Source organism: Eucyclogobius newberryi, unplaced genomic scaffold, assembly GCF_026437365.1.
Source record: "Eucyclogobius newberryi isolate DKJ021-1_F unplaced genomic scaffold, fEucNew1.0.hap1 SCAF_6, whole genome shotgun sequence".
Lineage (NCBI taxonomy): Eukaryota > Metazoa > Chordata > Actinopteri > Gobiiformes > Gobiidae > Eucyclogobius > Eucyclogobius newberryi.
This window is the reverse complement of record NW_027316278.1, coordinates 8,873,175-8,891,906: the sequence shown is the minus strand read 5'-3', so window position 1 is coordinate 8,891,906 and position 18,732 is coordinate 8,873,175. Positions and strand designations below refer to the sequence as shown.

The 18,732-nt window shown below is 40.8% G+C and overlaps 1 protein-coding gene across 1 annotated transcript; it reads left to right on the top strand.

Annotated features, from left to right (window-relative positions):
• The first annotated feature begins 541 nt into the window (after positions 1–541).
• On the top strand, positions 542–18,333 carry cds2 (CDP-diacylglycerol synthase (phosphatidate cytidylyltransferase) 2). Its single transcript, XM_072432414.1, has 13 exons — positions 542–662; positions 3,585–3,727; positions 4,973–5,069; positions 7,977–8,074; positions 9,719–9,858; positions 12,983–13,041; positions 13,523–13,605; positions 13,722–13,809; positions 13,895–13,963; positions 15,105–15,257; positions 16,157–16,276; positions 16,877–16,980; positions 18,188–18,333. Exons 1-13 carry the CDS (start codon positions 591–593, stop codon positions 18,321–18,323), a joined length of 1,362 nt encoding a protein of 453 aa, XP_072288515.1. The 5' UTR covers positions 542–590; the 3' UTR covers positions 18,324–18,333.
• Positions 18,334–18,732: the final 399 nt, after the last annotated feature.

The following is an 18,732-nucleotide window of genomic DNA, read 5'->3' as shown; positions in this document are numbered from 1 at the left end:
CACTGAGGGAACTATATTATGATAGATCCATGCGCTTAGGCACGCGGAAACGTGGACATGAACCGCATGCGGCTGCAGGTGAGCGGTAGGTGCGTTTTATGATTGATACGTGGCAGGACAAATGATTTATCCACGCCACGAGGAAATATGATAAAAAATTTGCTAAAAAAAAATCGTCCATACCACCTTTAAATGTTAGTGGTTGGAAACGATTACATTTGTTTTTGTTTTTATAGTGACCCTAAAATAAAATGGCACATGACCTCTTGGTAGACCTAACATACAGATACAATGTATTGATTCGTTTTGTTAATTCAAAATGTCCCATCTAGTCATTACTTATCAAGGCAGAGGTGTACAGGAAGTTGTAGTCCCTTTTTTATTTTGTCATTTGCATTTGTAAACACATCTTACTCTGAAAACCGGAAGTAGCTCCGAGTGAGCGATTCGACGCGCGGCTGCTTTACGTGCACTGTTTTGACTCCGTTTAGCGGCACATCGAGCACACACAGCAGCGCCCACTGCCACAGAACCGACGCCCGTCCCGGACTCACAGACCCGTCACCGTCGCTGAGCCCCGGTTTGCGGACATGACAGAGATAAGGCACCGCGGAGCCAAAGACGGCGACCCTTCCCTGGAGCTGGAGGCGTCCGACGACAAGGTACGGGGGCTAATGCTAACAGGCTAACTACAGACAGGCTGAATAAACACTCATCCAAATTGCGTTTATCTTGAACACGTGCCACGCGGTGTTGTTGTTTAGTCCATTTGTTGTTGTTTTTACGATTGACACGTTAAAAAGTGTCAAATTGCGCGATCTTAAGGCTCGTTACAAATGATCCGCCAGACTCCAAGCGTTTAGGCGTTGATTGGTTGATGCGGTTTAAGGGCTTCCTGCGTGTACTTCCGATTGAAGACGAGACACGACGCGCTCAAATTTATTCCGATTTATCAAAAACTAAAAGCAATTGTTCTGTGTTAGCAAAGCCGATATCGCGTAAATTCCTTGCAATACTTACAAATGCTGTTACTTTCCATAAACGTGCCGCGCAAATGTTTTTAAAGCCCATTGACTGTAAACTGTTGCATTGCGCAGGGGAGTTTGACATGTTACGCCTGGCAATTTCAAAATGGGGCTTACATCGTCTCACAAATGACAAATAAATATTGATATGATCATTTAGTTACGCTACAATGGTGTCAGTCCCGTTTTGTTCAACTTTGCCAGCTCGACCAAGACTCGATGTTTGGCTAATTGTCATTTAGCCCTCTTGCCAACCACAGTTATCCACAAATATCACGATATCCGATCATATTGAAACTGTTTTATGGCACTACTACCACTGACACAAGCCTAAAAGCAGGATAAATTAAACCAAATAATCAGCAGTGAAGTGTTTTTCTGCCTCTTGCCACATGTAAACAAATGTAAACTCCTAAGCAACCTCCATTATCTGCCCAAATTATCAGTATTTCCCTTCTCTTCATTAATGAAAAGAAAACATTCGCATTCAACACATATTAATGCATATTAAAGTAGTCTTCCAGCTTTCATTTATCGACCGATGAGTTGTAGTAAATATTGTGCCGGACCTAATGACATTTAGTCCACATTAGGCTGCAGCTTGAGGTGGAGGCGGATGCTGTTGATGTCTGTGGGGATTTGTCTAGGACGAAAGGACGAGCCGGAACATAATTGGGAAAAGCACTTAGAGCAAATGTGAAAGCAGACGCAGTATTCTCCCGTAGTAAAGACGACATAACCGACCAGCACAGAACAGCAATTTAGTCATGTCTAATGATGTTGACTGATTATCATTTTGAAGCTGTATGTGGAGGTTTTTAAATGCAAATGAAGCTAATCATACGTCGACACTAAACAAATGTGTAACTGAATGTAATCTGCACACTAAATTACAAACATCAAAATGAAGGTAGAATCTCCGTCATCTTTGCTCATGGTTGGAGTTGTAATTGCAATTTGAATGGCCGATCACAAGACTGCAAATGCTTGAGTCACAAAATGAAATCTGCTATCGAACAACATGTCTTTTACATAAGACCTGCCAAGCGTGTAGTTAGACCTCGACAAACCGAAACAACAAAAAAGGTTTAAATAACATCGGGGCCGTATCGTTATCGTGGCCGTATCGTTATCGTGGCCGTATCGTTATCGTGGCCGTATCGTGGCCGTATCGTGGCCGTGTTGTGCAACAGTCATTAGCTTGTCTGTCTCATTAGGAGGCAGAGATCTGTGCCAAGTGTCTACTTTTGGCCGCTGGGTCGTTTTATTTACAATATTGTGTTGCCGTTGGCTGTGAGGAAAGTGAGGGGTGTTTTTATGGAAGGGGCCTATTTTTAACCTCATCCTGAATGACGGCTGCGTCTCCATGGAAACCAGCAGTGCAGCGAGAGAGAGAGGGAGGTAGAGCTGGCTCTGGCAGCTGTTTGGAGCTGGGCACACTGCTCTGTTTGGACACAAATAAAGACTGTTCTCAAGACACATTTTATATTCTGTTTGTTTGAAGTCTTTCCCTGTGTCTGTTTTAACCCCAGAGCACATAGAATCAATAGAACTCAATACTAATTTATCCTTGACAGCTGTACTTTGGTCTAAAGGTCAGAGGTTAGAGCAGAGTGGACAGAAAGGCTGGTAAATCAGTGTTTCAAACTGTTCCAGGCGAATGTTGTGGGATTTATTGTCACTGCTGTTAAAACAACTTCAAGATTAAATATGCATGTTTGTGGCAACATGTCACAATATAAAACTGTGTAAAGTCAAATACCATCAGGGGGCCTGTGGGGGTGTCACATGACTTACTCGAGCGCAGTCGTCTGCTGGAGACACGTATAATGTGTCCTAATTTGGTCATTGGGTTTGAGAGGCCAGTGAGGTGAGGAGAGCGCTTTGACTAACGAGCTGTTGGTGTTTGATTCTCAAAACATGGATATCACTACAGTTGCCATGGCGAGGGAGACTGTGATTTTTTTGGGTCAAGAGAAAACAGATGGTCGGGACAAGGCAACAATATGGACTGACACGATTTGGCCAAATTTAGACCCAACGAACTTACTACTACTACTGATGAATATAATGGAGCTATCACCATTCTATGAAAATATTATATTATATCTTTCAAAAATAAGTGTTTAAAATAAGTGTTTTTGTGCCTGGTCCAAGCCTGAATATTGCTGGCTGCAATAATGACTCGACTAATCCTCCTGACTGGTCGACTATGAAAAATAATCTTGGTCCTTTTTTGATATTATCAGGACTATGATGATTAAAATGTAACCGAAAAGACCTTTTTATAACAAAAACATGGGCATTATTCGGTCAAAATGTCCATAACTAATGAACAATTTCAGATTTTGGTCAATATTACACTTTATTTGTGACTAATGAATAAGTTTGACCAGTTGACTCATTGAAAAAATAAGTTTATTTCCCATCTTAGTTCCGGACGGTTTAGACCCAGTTTACTTCTGGCTCACTTCTGTTCATATTGTATCCGTTTGTTTAGAACAGCAGCACACACTACATTTCTGTCAGCATTGTTTCTTCTGATTCGTTGTTCCTCAGGGGTCGGACAGCGAGCTGAAGGCGGAGAAGGATGGAATGTCTGACAGCGAGTCCAAGCCAGAATCGGGGGTCCCGGAGGTGCCCGTGCCCTCCGATGACACCCCGGAAGTCCTCAACAAGGCCCTGTCCGGTCTGTCATCGAGGTAGAGGCTTTGTCTTTGTGCTTTTCACTCGAGCATCTCGCGGGATTCGTCTGTCGCGCCTGAACAGCTTCAAGAAGAGATGTAGCAGTAACAGGTTTAGCATTTAGCACCCAGTTGTTTTTTCACGTTGAGAATTGACAAACGAATATCATTAACACCCGAATGCATGAGAACTGTTGTACTTTTCTCATTCTCGTGCAGTTTTATGGATAAACAAAATTGTCTGACACCTTTTTTTCTTGAGGCGAAAACGGCAGCTTTGTTGTCTGAAAGAAATGATCACTTCTATTATTAATCGCAACTAATTGATCTGGTTTAACTGGTCTGTACGTAGGTTCAAAAACACAGGATGAACTGAGGGAAAATGGAGCTGCAATTGCCCTAAAATGACGCAGAAAATGTGTATTTTGAGCTCAATCTGGGTCAAATTCCGTACAAATCTTTTCATCACGCGACCTTTGCGTTCTAGACAACTAATCGATTTAAAGGAAAGAATAATCGCTAGACTAATCGATTAGCAAAAGGGTCGTTAGCTGCAGCCTCACTTCTAACGCACTCGTCCGACATGAAGACGATCTACCGCGTGGTGCTGCTTGCTGATTGGTTCACGTGACGAGATACAAGTGTAAATTTTTAGTGAAAACGTGCAAAAATATATGTTATTTATCTGTTGTGATCTGTGTACTTCCTGGATGACGCATAAAAGCAGATACAGTAGATGCTAAAAGTGGGCAAAATATTGAAAAGTAGATAATATCGCCAGTTTTTGAACATTTAGTTTATCAAAAATGCAACAAAAAGATCTGAAATTTAAATGAAAAAAGTTGTGTTCAAATTAAGGTATAAGGTGATATTTCTGCACTTTTGTGATTTAATTTGACAGACATTTCACATTTGTCTGATGATTAAACCTACGCTGATACGTTTAAAGACACGTTTTAACACATTTCTTTTGGATTTACATCAATAATAAAGATCGAGATATTAATTATGGTAAGTCGAGACCTTCAAACATGCACGTTATGTATTTGGCTGTATTGGCAAGTTTTATTTTTGTATTGAATAGTTGCAGTTTTATGTTGTTGTTTTTTTTTGACACGGCACAAACTCGAATCAATCAAAAGCATCAGGATGTATAATTATGATTTATGATTATGATGTAAATAAACTCTGACGTGACCCAGATGCAAACTTTTCAATCGAGACGAGAAAAGTTCATTCTTTTTCCTCGTTTATCCTTTTCAGGTGGAAGAACTGGTGGGTGAGGGGCATCCTGACTCTGGCTATGATTTCCTTCTTCTTCTTCATCATTTACCTGGGGCCCATGGTGCTTATGATGATCGTGAGTATCCACACTGCTGCTCACACACTGCTGCTCACACACTGCTGCTCTCACACTGCTGCTCACACACTGCTGCTCACACACTGCTGCTCTCACACTGCTGCTCACACACTGCTGCTCACACACTGCTGCTCACACACTGCTGCTCTCACACTGCTGCTCTCACACTGCTGCTCTCACACTGCTGCTCTCACACTGCTGCTCTCACACTGCTGCTCTCACACTGCTGCTCTCACACTGCTGCTCACACACTGCTGCTCACACACTGCTGCTCTCACACTGCTGCTCTCACACTGCTGCTCTCACACTGCTGCTCGCACCGCTGCTCGCACCGCTGCTCGCACCGCTGCTCACACCGCTGCTCACACTGCTGCTCACACTGCTGCTCGTGGGTAATACTTCACCGGAACACGAGACCAGAACACCGAGACCAGAACACGAGACCAGAACACGAGACCAGAACACACCGAGACCAGAACACACCGAGACCAGAACACACCAGACCCGGACACACCAGACCCGGACACACCAGACCCGGACACACCAGACCCGGACACACCAGACCCGGACACACCAGACCCGGACACACCAGACCCGGACACACCAGACCCGGACACACCAGACCCGGACACACCAGACCCGGACACACCAGACCCGGACACACCAGACCCGGACACACCAGACCCGGACACACCAGACCTGTGACTGTGGGGGGATTACGCTCCGGGAAAACGTGTCTTGTGTCGTCTTTGTAATACAAATATATACCACGCATCTTTAAACATTAGTCACGAGGGAGACGAGTCTGATCACGTAAATGGTGTTCACTGTCAGCACGTCTTAATGAAAAACCACATCATCTGAAATATAGCTGCCTTCTTTGTTAACGAATAAGTGAGAAGTGAATTATCTTGGTTCTTTTCAGTGTTTTATATATTTTCACATGGTTTCTTAAGTTTGCATCTATTTCATGAGGCTGGGATGACTCTGTTGTCATGTTACATAGGACCGTATATTGTGATCCGATATTAATAAGTAATGCAATACTTGATAAAACATAAGTTGATTTGTTTTGCAATATACCGCATTCAATATTATTGTGCACGGTGGCAAAGGCGGTTAGCACTCTTGCCTCACAAGAAGGAGATCATGGGTTTGATTCCCGGACTAGAACAACATCACATGATCTCTGGGTGGCGTCTAAGTTAATGTGAGAGTGAATGTTTGTCTGTAATGTCTATGTCTCTGTGTTAACCCTGTGACGAGTTGGCCCCTGTCCAGGGTGTGCCCCGCCTAAGGCCCGAAGTCACTGGGATAGGCTCCAGTCACCCGCGACCCCGAAAGGGAACAAGCGGTAGAGAATGAATGAATGAATATTATTAGGAACTGCACGACTTTGCCCTCAATGATTTAAAATAAAATTCACATTCCTTTCAATGGAACGACACGTTTATGAATGGGGCTGTGCTTTCTTTCCTTTTTAAATCAACAGAAACAGAAACATAAAACTAAGTGACACTTTTACAGTATTTGATCTGTCCTGTGAGATTCAGGGCAAGCTAGCTGCCAGTAGTGCTAACACCAAATCCTGATGAGGGAATGCCTGACTCTTTGATGTGATTGCAGTATTTTAAGTGACAGTCACTTTCACAGTTATTATGTAGAAGATCTCATTAAAGTGTTTCTGATACGATAAAACAAGACTGTCACAATATATTACAAAACAATATATTGTCCCAATCCAGCTATTTTATTAGGAAATACTACCATTTATTAATAGAATGTATTTTATTTTGGCTAAAAACAACAACAACAACAACCTTTTTTCTAGTTTGACACTTTTCACTAGCATCTATTTTTCTTACAATCTTTCTACTTCTACTACTGCTGCTGCTACTACTGCTGTTGCTACTGCTACTACTGCAGTTTAAAGGTGCGTTATGTAACTTACCGCTTTGCCGGGAATGTTCTAAAATGGGGCATTGACGTCACCTTCAAGATAAGTTTAATGCAATATCATGGAACATTCCAGGGAAAAAGCACATATTAGGGCGACACAAAGCATCGCAATCGAATCAAAAGAGCAATTTGAGTCGACACAACGTTATCAAAAAGCAAAGGCTGCAGTTACTTGGATAATAGACTGTCTTTGGATCGGAAAATCTAGTTGTGCCTAAAGTTGATCAAAAACCTAAAGTTTCCCTCTAAAATTGAACAAATCTTAACAAAAAACTGTTAAATTCCAATTAAATGCTAAGAAACTCCTCAGATGGAGCCGGTCTGAAGTCCAGGAATAGGCGATGTCAGGATGTCGCAACAATAGAATTCTAAATGTTCTCTCCTTCTTAACATATTGTTTATGAAATCAAACTTTCTGAGTGGTTAATTTGACAACAATGGGCAGATAAAAAGCACTTCACATTTAGCTTTATTTTTTGTGAGCAAAGGCTGAGCAGAAATTACATAATTTTGCTTCTGAAATTGTTACATTTCTTTTGATTGAACTAAAAAAAGTTTGAAAATTGTCACACTTCTATTTATTGATTTAAAAAAAAATGTTTTTATTTAATTTCTTCTAAAAATTTCACGATTCTAATTTTTTAGTCTTCATGATTATACAGATTTTTAATCGGTATAATCATTTTTAATAAAGATTGAAATGTGAAGGTTTCTCGGTGGAGAATAATTAAATCTGAAATTAATTTGTTTAACATTTTTTATTTGATTACAACACTGTCTTTGTTATAGAAAAAGGTCTTTTTAGAGGAGTTTGTTGAATTAAACTTGATGAATTGTCGCAGCAAAACTTCAAAGCACACAATATGATTTCCCCCCCAAATGGTGCGGCTTTTTTACATAATGACTGTGTAAAAGAACCGTCTGTGACTCTGGTCTTTTGTCGTCCAGGTCCTGATTGTCCAGATCAAGTGCTTCCAGGAGATCATCACAATCGGATACAGTGTGTACCACTCGTACCACCTGCCCTGGTTCAGGACGCTCAGCTGGTACGACCGCTCGCCTCTGCCCAGACCCCAAAACTACACTCAAACACTTTTACATTTGTTGTAAAAGTGACTTGTCTTACAGTGTTTCTACTGCTCTACTTTGTTGCAGACTTCCAGAGGTTTGTTCGTTGGTGTTAACACTAGATTTTAGATTCTAGTCTTGACCCAATCTTCAGAGCTTGAGAAAGTGATTTTAGCCTTAGCTTGGATTAGCGTAGCATGTCTTGAATCTGAAAAACCTGGAGTATTTGCATCTAGTTAATTCAATAATAATCATAAACAATGTATAGTTGGACCACAAACATTTTATTATGTTAAACGTCTTTTTAAATTCCAAAATGTAAAGAAAAATGTGTGTAAAATGAATGGACATTTAATTTAAAGTGAGACACTGCAGGTGAATAAAACGGATCGTAGAGGACACTTATTATGCAAAATGGACTTTTCTGAGCTTTTAACCCTGTTCTAACATTGTTCCTTATCAAAAACACACTGGAGTAGCATTTAGCTTCATTCACACTAGTTTAATGAATCATGGTTAGAAAATCCTCTCCCTCCGAGCGTTAAAAACACTCCCGTCTAATCATGATCAGCACAACTGTGTACTGGGATCCGGAAGTGAGAGGCCGATTCAAAATTATGACCTTGTTTATCTTAAACTGTGTGTAATTCCAAATTAGTCCCATGGGAAACTGCAGAGATCCAAATAAACAGTACATATTTTAGTTCTAAAACATGAGAGGTACAAGAGCACGTTTAAAGGCCAATAACGATATGAATAATGAATAATATTTGACCTTTAAATTAAGATCAAGTTTACTTCATCCTCTAATTTCACCAGCCAGGACCACACCACAACAACACCACTACAACAGGAACAATACAAGAGACTATTTATTAATGATAAATTATAGCTGATTAGAGGCTCAGGATGTTGCTCCGTCTCTGGTGGTCAGCGCAGACGATTCAGGACCATGAAAACTGAAAGACATGAGACGATGGAGGGTGGGGCTGAGAGAGCTGAGACACCAGTGATGCTGGGAGAGGCCGCCATAAATGGGGGCTTCTGGGTATTTATAGTTGTGCTTGGGGAGTGGTCTTGCTCTTGAACCTCGGTCAGTCTTTAACACTCACTATCTCCACGTTTTCATGTACAAATTAGGCATTTTATCTGTAAAAATGGAAGAAATTGCACTAGTAATATGAATCTAAAAAAAATTATAGTCAGGGTCAGATTTCTTCCTTCATCTTGATATATTAGGTAAAAAATATGAGAGAAAAATGCACTTTGAGTAGTTACAATATGCAAGTTGATTAAATGAAGTAATACAGTATATTGGACAGTGCTGATTGGACAGTTTTATTGCTGCAGTGTCTGGCCTTAACGGCTCATTGTGACGTGATAAATCCCAGGTTTTCCAGCCGACATAGTGACCCTGAACATGGTGACCCTGAACATGGTGACCCTGAACATGGTGACCCTGAACATGGTGACCCTGAACATGGTGACCCTGAACATGGTGACCCTGAACATGGTGACCCTGAACATGGTGACCCTGAACACAGTGACCCTGAACACAGTGACCATGATGTTGCAGCGTGCTGGTGAAACGTCCCTGTTCTCGATGCTCTGTTTGCCCTCAGGTATTTCTTGTTGTGCGTGAACTACTTCTTCTACGGCGAGACGGTGACGGACTACTTCTTCTCGCTGGTCCAACGGGAGGAGCCGCTGCGCATACTCAGCAAATACCACCGCTTCATATCCTTCGCCCTCTACCTCACGGGTACAAACCAGGCCGAGCGTCTCAAACGGCTTTACGGACGTTCATTGTTTCTTCACAACTTCAGCCCGTGAAATTGAAATTGTCCCACGGCGTCTGCGTTGAGGAGTTTTAGTCAGAGAAGCTTTTAAATGCATTCAGAAATTACCAGAAATAAAACCACACCGCTCGTTTTGTATAGCTCTGCAACAAATAATCATTTTGCTTAATTAGTCTAATGATTATTCTTTCAATTAGTTGTTTGGAACGCTTTATCCGGGGCCGCGACCCGGCCCTGGATAAAGCGGCAGAAGATGGATGGATGGATGGATGGGTTTGGAACGTAATTATCACGTGGTTTTTACTCGATGTGACTTAGATGAAGCTGAAGTGAAGCCGTTTGAAGTTTTGCTCATGGCATGTTTTGGAACTTATGCTATGCTTGGGCCATTATATAAATCAAATGAGCAATTTATTTAAAAATATATCAAAAACATACTGTAAAAAGGCTTATGGGGATATAATGGAGCGTCTGTGTGTGATTTTCCCAGTCTGCTCGGACTAAACCGAGACTAAATCAAGACTAAACCACATCCAGAACCAGGAGATGCTGAGCACAGAATGCGCCACAGTCTATATACTCACACAGCTCTGCTTAGAAACTTGACTTGTGGTCCATAAACGAGGTAGCATCAGAGCCACGGGAGCTGTAAACCCAATGAAATCCTATTTAGAACACGGAACACAAGCGATCAAGAGTAAAAAATATGGTGTCATCCCATCTGGCATATAATGATGGTGTGCCCCAGGGCTCAGTCCTGGGGCCTCTGTTATTCAGCCTGCATATCAATGACTGTCTGTGTGTTCTGGATGTGATATGCAAATGTACGCAGATGACACTGTTGTCTACATACATGGGAGAAACAAGGAAGAAGCAGCAAAAATCTCTGAAATGATGGTACATATTTCTAAATGTTTTTTTAATTCCTCTCTGCATTTAAATGTTAAAAAAACAATGTATGTTCTTCATAAAACAAAGCTCAAATGAACCAAATCTTTATGTATACGTTGTAGGTGAGAAGATTAGTTTAGTGACTCAACATAATTATTCTAGAATTATTCTAGATTCTAATCTTACATTTAAGGAACATGTAAAGAAAGTTCCCAAACAGTGACGCTAAATTTAGCACATTTTAGGTTTTAGGTATATTAGGCACAGTCTAAACCAAGACGCTGCCAAACTATGTTTCAATGCAATGATAATGTCACATTTAACCTACTGCAGCACCAGCTGGTCACAGGGCTGCAAGACATCACTGAAGCCAATCCATTCTGTTTACACGCAAGCTTTAAAGGTCCTCGACTTGAGACATAAATGTATTTTTGAGTCCAAAATGTAGCTAATTGTAAAAACATGAATCGTGTATGTGTTTTACTCATAAGTAATAGCACTGCAGTGTTCTCTGTGGACCTTTCTGCACCAGTGAGAATGCCTTCTTTAGTGCGTTCATGTTATACTGGACCTTATACTTACAGTATATTGGGTTTGCGGGACATGAATGACGCATTTCAACTGAAGAAGACAAAGAATCCAATGTGTCTCTGATTTCAAGCTTCATTTGTGAACCGCACATGACAAAATGATTTACAGAGTGGATCTGAGAACACGGAATTAACACAACCAGTGCATTTGTGGAGGATTTACTTTACTCACCTCAGTAGAAAGGGGCTGTTTAAAGTCTATATTACAGGTTCTCCTACTGCAGACCGCCATATATCACACGTCCTCGCTCCACGTGTCTTTGTATTCTGCAGCGTCTAGATTCACATCCTCATTAGACTCATTTCTCTGTGAATATTAGTCGAATTGTAATAAAACGCACAGCGTTTTGAAGCTTTAAAATACAGAGAACACGACGTGTCCCTGACGTCTTCCTCTACAGTGTGTCAAATGCTTGCACTTCCTGCTACAGTGCCCCCCGGTGGCCTTTAACCAATAAAAATCTATAAATTAGCCGCAGCGTTGTGACCGCGGGGTTCAAAGCGTGGGGAAAAAGAAGTGGCTTAAAGTCCAAAAAGTATGGTACTCAAAAAAACACAAATATATATACAACTATTCTCAAAAATATAGTCAAACGCAAATATACTCCAATATATTCTAATATACTTAAATAAACACAAATGTACACAAATATTAGTACATTCCAGACAAGTTGCACCGTCAATGTAGATGAAATCATGTCTGCTGTATCCCTCATTCATCCAGGAGTGTTCCATTGTAGAAAATAAATAAATTAAATAATCAGGTTTTTTTTTTTTGTCTCCAGAAAGATTTGACACACATTTAAAAAAAAGAAGAAAAAAAAAGAATGAAATGTTTCTAATTTGAGGCTGTGTTTCCTGTTTGGCGTCTCATGTTTGGTGCTGGTGACAAACAGGATGTGGTAGAAACTTCAGCCGTCTTCATCTTCACTCCTTTAAACTGATGCATCCTCTGCTCAGTTTATAGTGTTATTTGCAGGAATAATACTACAAAACTTGTTTATTACTTACATTGTATTACTTCAGTTTGTTTTCGTCATTGATATGACGACGTTTGGTTGACTTGAACAAGTCTCTGTTTTTGGTGTAATTTCTTGACTTTTCACCACGTTTGGAATGTATTTTTTTCTATGTCTTTACACTTCCTTTTCCACGTTTTCCTGTTGGCACTGGCTGCTTCTTATAATCACAATTAGAGCTGCGTGACTTAAGTCGTTTAGTTGATTAATCGGTCGATGGAGTCAAAATGTGTATTTGTTTAGATTATAAGGATTTAAAGGAGACAAAAGTGCAGGTTGGATTAAGTTAGCTGAATTTTGCATTTATAAGCAGATTAAACTCATTCACAAAATTACTCTGCCTTTATACCTAAATACATAGTTTCCTAGTACTTTTCTCTGCATTAATAATAGTTTTTTGCATGAATACCAATGCAGTTGTAGTTTTTTGATCGAGTTTGGGTCAAATACATAAAGATACTTGAAACTGTAGAGAAAGTTGACTCCTAATATGTTTCACTTGTAATGTTTCATCATTCTAAATCTGATCACTGCATTTCACTGTTGCTGGTTCAACAATGACCACGTTCGTCTTGCGTTTGTTGCAGGTTTCTGTATGTTCGTGCTCAGTCTGGTGAAGAAGCACTACCGCCTGCAGTTTTACATGGTACGTTTGCTCCGGCTCTGACGTCGTAAAGGACAGAAGATCGTGACGTGCTCTTCTGTTCTTACGTAAACCGCACGATCTGATGCCAATACGGTAACCTCAAATCTATCTGATCGTTCTCACCCCCGTGTGCGAGTCGGTAACGAGGAACGTACAGTCGCGAAAGGGGAGAATCTAATGCCACAAAGACGAAACGGAAAGATCGAAGATTTGGTTCAGATTTCCGTTTCAATACACGGCGATAATCCGATCTGGCGTCGCTCTCTCTGGACTTTTAACCGTTCAGAGTGCCACAGCATGTCTGCCTTCCGCCCACATTACTTACTCCAGTGCATACGGCGCTCTTTTTGCATGTTCATAAGTATCAGAGCTAACCGTTATTGACAGCGAGTCCTTTTACCAGAACAATCAGATAACCGGAGTGATCAGACAAACCCGAGCGTTGGAACGTCTTTTAAAACCGTCTCCCTCGTGTCCACAGTTCGGCTGGACCCACGTGACGCTGCTGATCGTGGTCACCCAGTCTCACCTCATCATTCACAACTTGTTCGAGGGAATGATCTGGTACGTAAACGCAAAGATGAGAAAACGAGAGCTAAATATGAGGTCCTATAAATCTGCGAAAGGCTGAAATGTAGTGACTAAAAGAATCTTAACTCTCTGACCTGATGTTGTCAAAGGTTCATTGTGCCCATCTCCTCGGTGATCTGCAACGACATCATGGCGTACATGTTCGGGTTCTTCTTCGGGCGCACTCCCCTCATCAAGGTTTGGACACGGTTTCAGGAACAATGGTCGTTTTAGTTTTTCCCGACGTGAACAAAACGGACAAATCTGCTCTTGTTTTCTGCAGCTTTCGCCTAAAAAGACGTGGGAAGGCTTCATCGGAGGATTGTTCTCCACCATCGTGTTCTGCGCTCTGGTGAGACTTTGTTTAAAGCGTTTTACACTACGGAGCGTCCGCCACCTGCTCGTCGCCACGGAGATGTCACTGCTTTGCCTGGAATGTTCCACAGTGTAGCGTTGAACCCGTCTGTCCTGTGTGTGTTCAGTTACAGCTGAGTTTGATGCTATTCTGCAGAACGTTCCCGCAGCGTTGAGCTCGACGACTAAAAGTAGATGTTTTCGTTGACCAAAAATTGCAGTTATTTTTGTTGATTATTAAAATTTAATGAAAGGAACGAAGCGAAAACGAGATCCAAGTCCCACGTTTCAAATCCCAGACCAGGAAGTGACTCGAAGTCCAAGGTCTTTATACGTCACATGGAATACAATATGTTATACTTACAATTTAGGGGCTGCATTAATCACAATTTGAAGAGACACAATTTTCATGGCTGCAATTTTTCAAGCGTCACATTTTCAAGCGTCACATTATCCTCCACAAACGCCAAAATATTCTGTCTTTTTCTGCGTAAATACTGCAAACCCTATAGTTTAGATCTGTGCTGGCATTTTTGGAAATATATGTTACTCTTTTATTAGTTTGGCAGTTCATAGGCACGTTTCAGTCCTCCTCGACCACGCGCTATTTCATTTTTTAATTAATTTTTTTTTAGCAATGTCAGTTCAAAGAAGTGCAAACAATATATTAAAAAAAGAATGAAAAATGTTGAACTGTTTTTTGATTTTGAACAGAATCCTTTTGTTAAAACACAACAGATCTAGACCTAATCACAAACTAAATATTTTCCCAGATCGTGCTGCCCCAGTTAAAAATCAATAATATATATATTCTGTTGATATTGGATTTAGTTGTCTTGATTAGCATGACATTTCCGTCGACTGAAACTAGACTAAAACTAATAAGTACTTGACTAAATCTGAACTAAAATCTAAAAAGTCTGAGAAATGAACACTTCATTCCAGCAGGGGGCGCATCCTCCACTAGGAAACTTATGTAGTGCCTTTTTTGAAGTGTCATTTGTCAATACAATGCGTCGATTTTTATAATACAAGCAGAACATTTCACCACAAACCTTACGTAACATGAAAATATACAAAAACAAGACTCAAAAGCCCGAATCTCACCGTTCTATTTTGTTTTTCCGTCTTGTCCGCAGCTGTCGTACGTGATGGCGGGTTACAGATACTTTGTGTGTCCCGTGGAGTTCAACAACGACCTGAACAGTTTCCAGGTGGACTGTGAGCCTCCCGAGCTGTTCCAGTTACAGGACTACACCCTGCCCTCTGTCCTGGAGTCCTTCACTGGATGGGTAATCGCTCTTCAACTATTGGAATCACTCGTTTTATGTCCAGAAAACAGCTCGAGTTTAGCTTTAGTATCGTCCGCGCAGCGATCGTCCAGAGCCGTCTTTAGTGCAGGGAAAACCAGCTGGATTATACTGCGTTATGTCATATTTATTCTCACAAACCGGTTCATGTTGGGGTCAAATATATCGGAATTAAAATACACAATCTTGGCTCTGAACTATTGAAATCGGCCCCCATATTCTTGGCTGATTTCGATTATTTTGCTCAAATTATCTTCGTTCTAACTTTCTTTAATTGTTTTTGGTTCTTTCTTGTTCTTTCTTTCCTTGTTTATTTCTCTCGCTTTCTTTTAATTGTTTTTTTTTTTTATCTCTTTTTCTTGTGTTTTGTTCTCTTTCTTTCATACTTACCATCTTTCGTAACTATTTTCTTGCTGAGTTGTAAAAGTGCTCCATTAAAGCTGGATGTATGTTTTTTAAGCTTTTGTTCTGACAAAACTAAATATCTGCCTGAGCTGCACCGGCCGTTTTAAACCATATTATTACAGGGTTTTACAAGTCACAAAAAAACGTATGACAATTTGTGTGAATTTTAGAAACAAAAGTAAGTCATTTAAATTAAATCTATAGCAGTGTTCTTGCTGGGCTGAGGTTTGAGGATGGCGGTGGGACACCGTAGCAAAAAGTAAAAGTACTGCTCGCGCCCTCGATATGGAAAGCCAATATGATTATGAGTATCGCGCTTAGTGCCCGCTTGACCCCTCTGCGCTCGCTCGGCTGCTCGGCCGCTCGGAGCCCATCTAAACAATCCGATGACTGTTGAAAATGACGGGCATGTTGACGTCGTATGCATCAAACAGACTTGTAACCATGCTCTTGTGTTCGTGTTCGTGTCCGCACAGAGAACCGTGAAGCTCTACCCGTTCCAGATCCACAGCATCGCTCTGTCCTCCTTCGCTTCCATCGTGGGGCCCTTCGGAGGCTTCTTTGCCAGCGGCTTCAAGAGGGCCTTCAAAATCAAGGTAAAGCCATGTTTCTGCATTGTTATTGTACTTTGAACAAATGCAGAGCGACACAAACCGCCTCGTACATAAAGAAGACATGTAATGCTTTTGTCAGCTGTGCGCTCGGAGAAAAGGGAAGACGGCACAAGTGACTTTTAGTAAATAAGGATGGAAAAGAGTAAAGCTTACGTAGAGTAGTAACTTAACAAGGAGGACTGGAATAACAGGAATATATTTACAAACTCAAAGACCGAAGGATACTCTTGTGTATAAGTTTATCATGTCACTTCCTGGTTGGACATGAGCAGCAGGTGTGTGTCATGTGATAACCGTCTGTAAAACGTGAGTCTTGTTTTAGAACTTGGCTCTTCAACTTTGATTTAAATCATGTTCTCGACAAACTGCAAACTTGATTGGTGTAAATCTATGATAATAAAGACGACTCAAACCTGCATTAATCATTCTAAACGCAACGCTGAATGTGTAAATGAGCCGGAAAACAATGACGGCACAGATCAGCTTTGGGCGTGCAGTATTTTTACTGAAACGAGCCGCTGTGGTGAACCCGAGGAGGAGTATTAAAGGGTTTAAAGTCGCTGTTCGTTTTGTGGTTTTCAGGACTTTGCCAACACCATCCCCGGTCACGGAGGCATCATGGATCGATTCGACTGCCAGTATCTGATGGCCACTTTTGTCAACGTTTACATCGCCAGCTTCATCAGGTAACTGCCCAACTGATTTAAAAAAAACAAAAACATAAAATAAGACAAAATAATGCTGGATTACGGTGTATTAAATTGAACGAATCTAAAATGTAAATGCAGGAAATTTCATCTTATCTAACTTTCTTGGGAGAGGACCCCCTAACCCCCCTTTTTACCTTGTTTATCTCGCCTGTTTGACATGAGCTTAACTATTTTACTGTAACGTGTCAGTTATAAAGTTAGTTTTATAGAGAAAAATAAACTTTTGTCCTTAACTTTGGTCCTTATCTTGGATTGTTTTAAGACCCACAGTACCATTCAAATGAGAAAAATGAGTGGTTAACGCTACATTTTTGAGTTTTACATCAAGAAAACATAAAATATATTTGGTAATATAAATATACAATGCAGAGAGAATATGTGAATCAATGCGTTTACCTTTTTTGTGTAATTCATTTGCATTCGTTGGGCATTATAGATTTAGACTACATCTTAATTAGAAAAACTGTATTTAAAGAAAAGGGTACTGTCATTGTAGACGCCAAGATTACACAACTGAAAATGTCCCGGAAAATATGAGACTTTTATTTTGGACTTTGGACTATTTTGAGCCTTCATTTACTTTTCTTTGGATTTTATTATTTATTTTTACTGATTGTGTTCTTCCTGGTCTTGTCTTGTTTGCTTTTGATGTTTTATGTCTTACATTTTGAAAATAGTCCTGGAAACCCTGATTCAGCATTTTTACTCAGTCCTAAACCAGGATTAAACTAGGATTAAACTAGGACTAAACTAGGACTAAACTAGGACTAAACTAGGACTAAACCAGGATTAAACTAGGACTAAACTAGGACTAAACTAGGATTAAACCAGGATTAAACTAGGACTAAACTAGGACTAAACCAGGATTAAACTAGGATTAAACTAGGATTAAACTAGGACTAAACCAGGACTAAACCAGGACTAAACCAGGACTAAACTAGGACTAAACTAGGACTAAACTAGGACTAAACCAGGATTAAACTAGGATTAAACTAGGACTAAACCAGGACTAAACTAGGACTAAACTAGGACTAAACCAGCAGTAAACCAGGGCGAAAACAGGACCTTTTTTTGACCTTTTTTAACTGATTTTCCACATTCAACCACCAGTTTTCAACCCAGTCCTTTTAGTCCGAGTGTATTCAAAATGTTAAAGTATGTGTTTTTTTGTTTGTCTGTCCAGGGGCCCCAACCCGAGCAAAGTCATCCAGCAGCTCATGGCCCTGCGCGTGGACCAGCAGCTGCACATCTTCAACGCTCTCAAGGCCCACCTGATGGAGCGGGGCCTGCTGCCGGCTCTGGAGGAGATCATCGCTTGAACAGAACAAACCTCCCACACCAACCCGCTCTTACCTTACCCACCACGAGAGGGCGCCACCACGAACACCAGGCGACCGCAGGAGCACGCTCAAAGCGCTTTAGGGTCGTGCCGTTTCATGTGTGTCCCCCTCAGTGTTGTTAGTGACATTTTTACTGTACTTTGACACATTTCCATTCAAAATTATATTGTATTTGTTTTTGGCGCAAACACTGAACATATTGCCGACTTTCTCACCGGGTATCTACTGTACCTAATGTTATTTTTATTGTACGTTTATTTTTAAAAAGCACTGCTCTGCCAACCTGCTGTTACCCAGCCGCGTCGCCAAACGTTTCCTTTTTAAGTTACTAAGATGTTGAGTGTTTATATTTATACAAACGTGCTTTTATATGGACTATTATTACGTA